At 25.3% G+C, this 1551-nt stretch overlaps 1 protein-coding gene across 1 annotated transcript; it reads left to right on the top strand.

Moving 5' to 3' along the window:
- The first annotated feature begins 825 nt into the window (after window positions 1-825).
- LOC119673349 lies at window positions 826-1332 on the top strand. The gene is made up of 2 exons (XM_038084613.1): window positions 826-909; window positions 1035-1332. Exons 1-2 carry the CDS (start codon window positions 892-894, stop codon window positions 1200-1202), a joined length of 186 nt encoding a protein of 61 aa, XP_037940541.1. The 5' UTR covers window positions 826-891; the 3' UTR covers window positions 1203-1332.
- Window positions 1333-1551: the final 219 nt, after the last annotated feature.

Genomic DNA, 1551 nt, shown 5'->3' on the forward strand with positions numbered 1-1551 from the left:
ACAAAATTTATTTCATTTTATTTATATAGAATTATTTGTTTCAATTAGTATTATGACTTTTTAATATAATATTTATTATTTATTGTTATGGTAGTAGTATTATTAACCTGTGGTTTTTATTTGCTAAATGATTATTAAAATTTGATTTTTATTTCATTGGATTTTGGTTTCTTAGTAACTCATTCTTTATTGCATGTTTAATACACTTGTTTGCATCATTTTGTTTAACATAAGAAAATAAAAAGAATTTTTTAAAAATAAAACAAAGATGATCAACAATAAAAGTTTCGGCATATTTTGCTTTAGTAAAAAGGTGTGAAAACTTGCTAAGCGAAATGCTTAAGTCTCGCTTAAAAACATCAAACGAATTAACTACAGAAATTTGCAAGAATCATCGAAAACTACAAATACATTAACAATTTTAATGTCATAATGAAGTATAATTTACTAAACAAATAGGCTAAGGTAGAATTATGCTAAACGCCAAGAGAAAAGATTCAACCAAAATATTAGTTGCCATTTTACGTGTAAACAAACCAAAAGATCTCCAAAACCAACGAAGGCAATACCTAACTATGCTTTAAGAGCAATTCATACAATAATAGCAACAATAACAACAATAAAGAAATGCCATTTTACAATAACAACGCCATTTGCAACAACAACATAACATACAAATAAAAAAAAACCATAGCAGAAATCGATCTAAAATCGCTTTTAATAGTCCAAACAAATTTTATTGTTAGTTGGAGTGTTAGGTTTGGTTGATTTTATATTTTTGCTGGTTGTATAAATAGGCGGCTTAGACCTTAAATATTATCAGTACACGTTCGTCGCTGTATCTAAACGTTTTAAATTGACATAACTAATCAAAACAAAAACATTAACAAAATGAAATTTTTATTCTTGGTGCGTACAAATACGAAATTAAAGGATATCTATTAAAAACTATATATAATAAAAAAACTTTTTTTGTGATTTTTTAAAATTGAAAATTAAAATTCTAATTAAATTCAATTTGTTTTTTTTTTTAGACCCTACTCGTTTGTTTTGCCATCTTCATGGCAGTCAGTGCCGTGCCTGTGGATGAATCAATACCAGAGGGTCTTGAAGGTGCTGCTAGTGATAGAATCAGTCCAACTGATGATCAATCATTTTTACTGAAATTGGCTTTGTTGAAAAAGCTTCTGTTCCTCGGTTAAATTATTTCAATTAACGAAATATCTGATAGTGTTTATAGTTATTAACATAAGTCATTAAATAATTCAGTACAGCTAATATAAATTTAATATATCCGTTATTACAAATAAAGCTACATTTCATCATCTATTTTTGCTGATAGTCATATATTAAAATAGTATAAACTTGTTGTGTATTTAATTAAGTCCACTCATTACATAATGTATTCTTATAAGTACTAAATAATTAAATAAATAAAAATACGAATTAAAAAAAATTAATTTCTTTAAATTTATATAAAAGAAAACATTGTCAATTTTTGTATGGAGTCAATTTAGAGACAACATGGATACAATTTAAATATGCATTTGG

Source organism: Teleopsis dalmanni, chromosome 1 (assembly GCF_002237135.1).
Source record: "Teleopsis dalmanni isolate 2A chromosome 1, ASM223713v2, whole genome shotgun sequence".
In the NCBI taxonomy this organism is placed as follows: domain Eukaryota; kingdom Metazoa; phylum Arthropoda; class Insecta; order Diptera; family Diopsidae; genus Teleopsis; species Teleopsis dalmanni.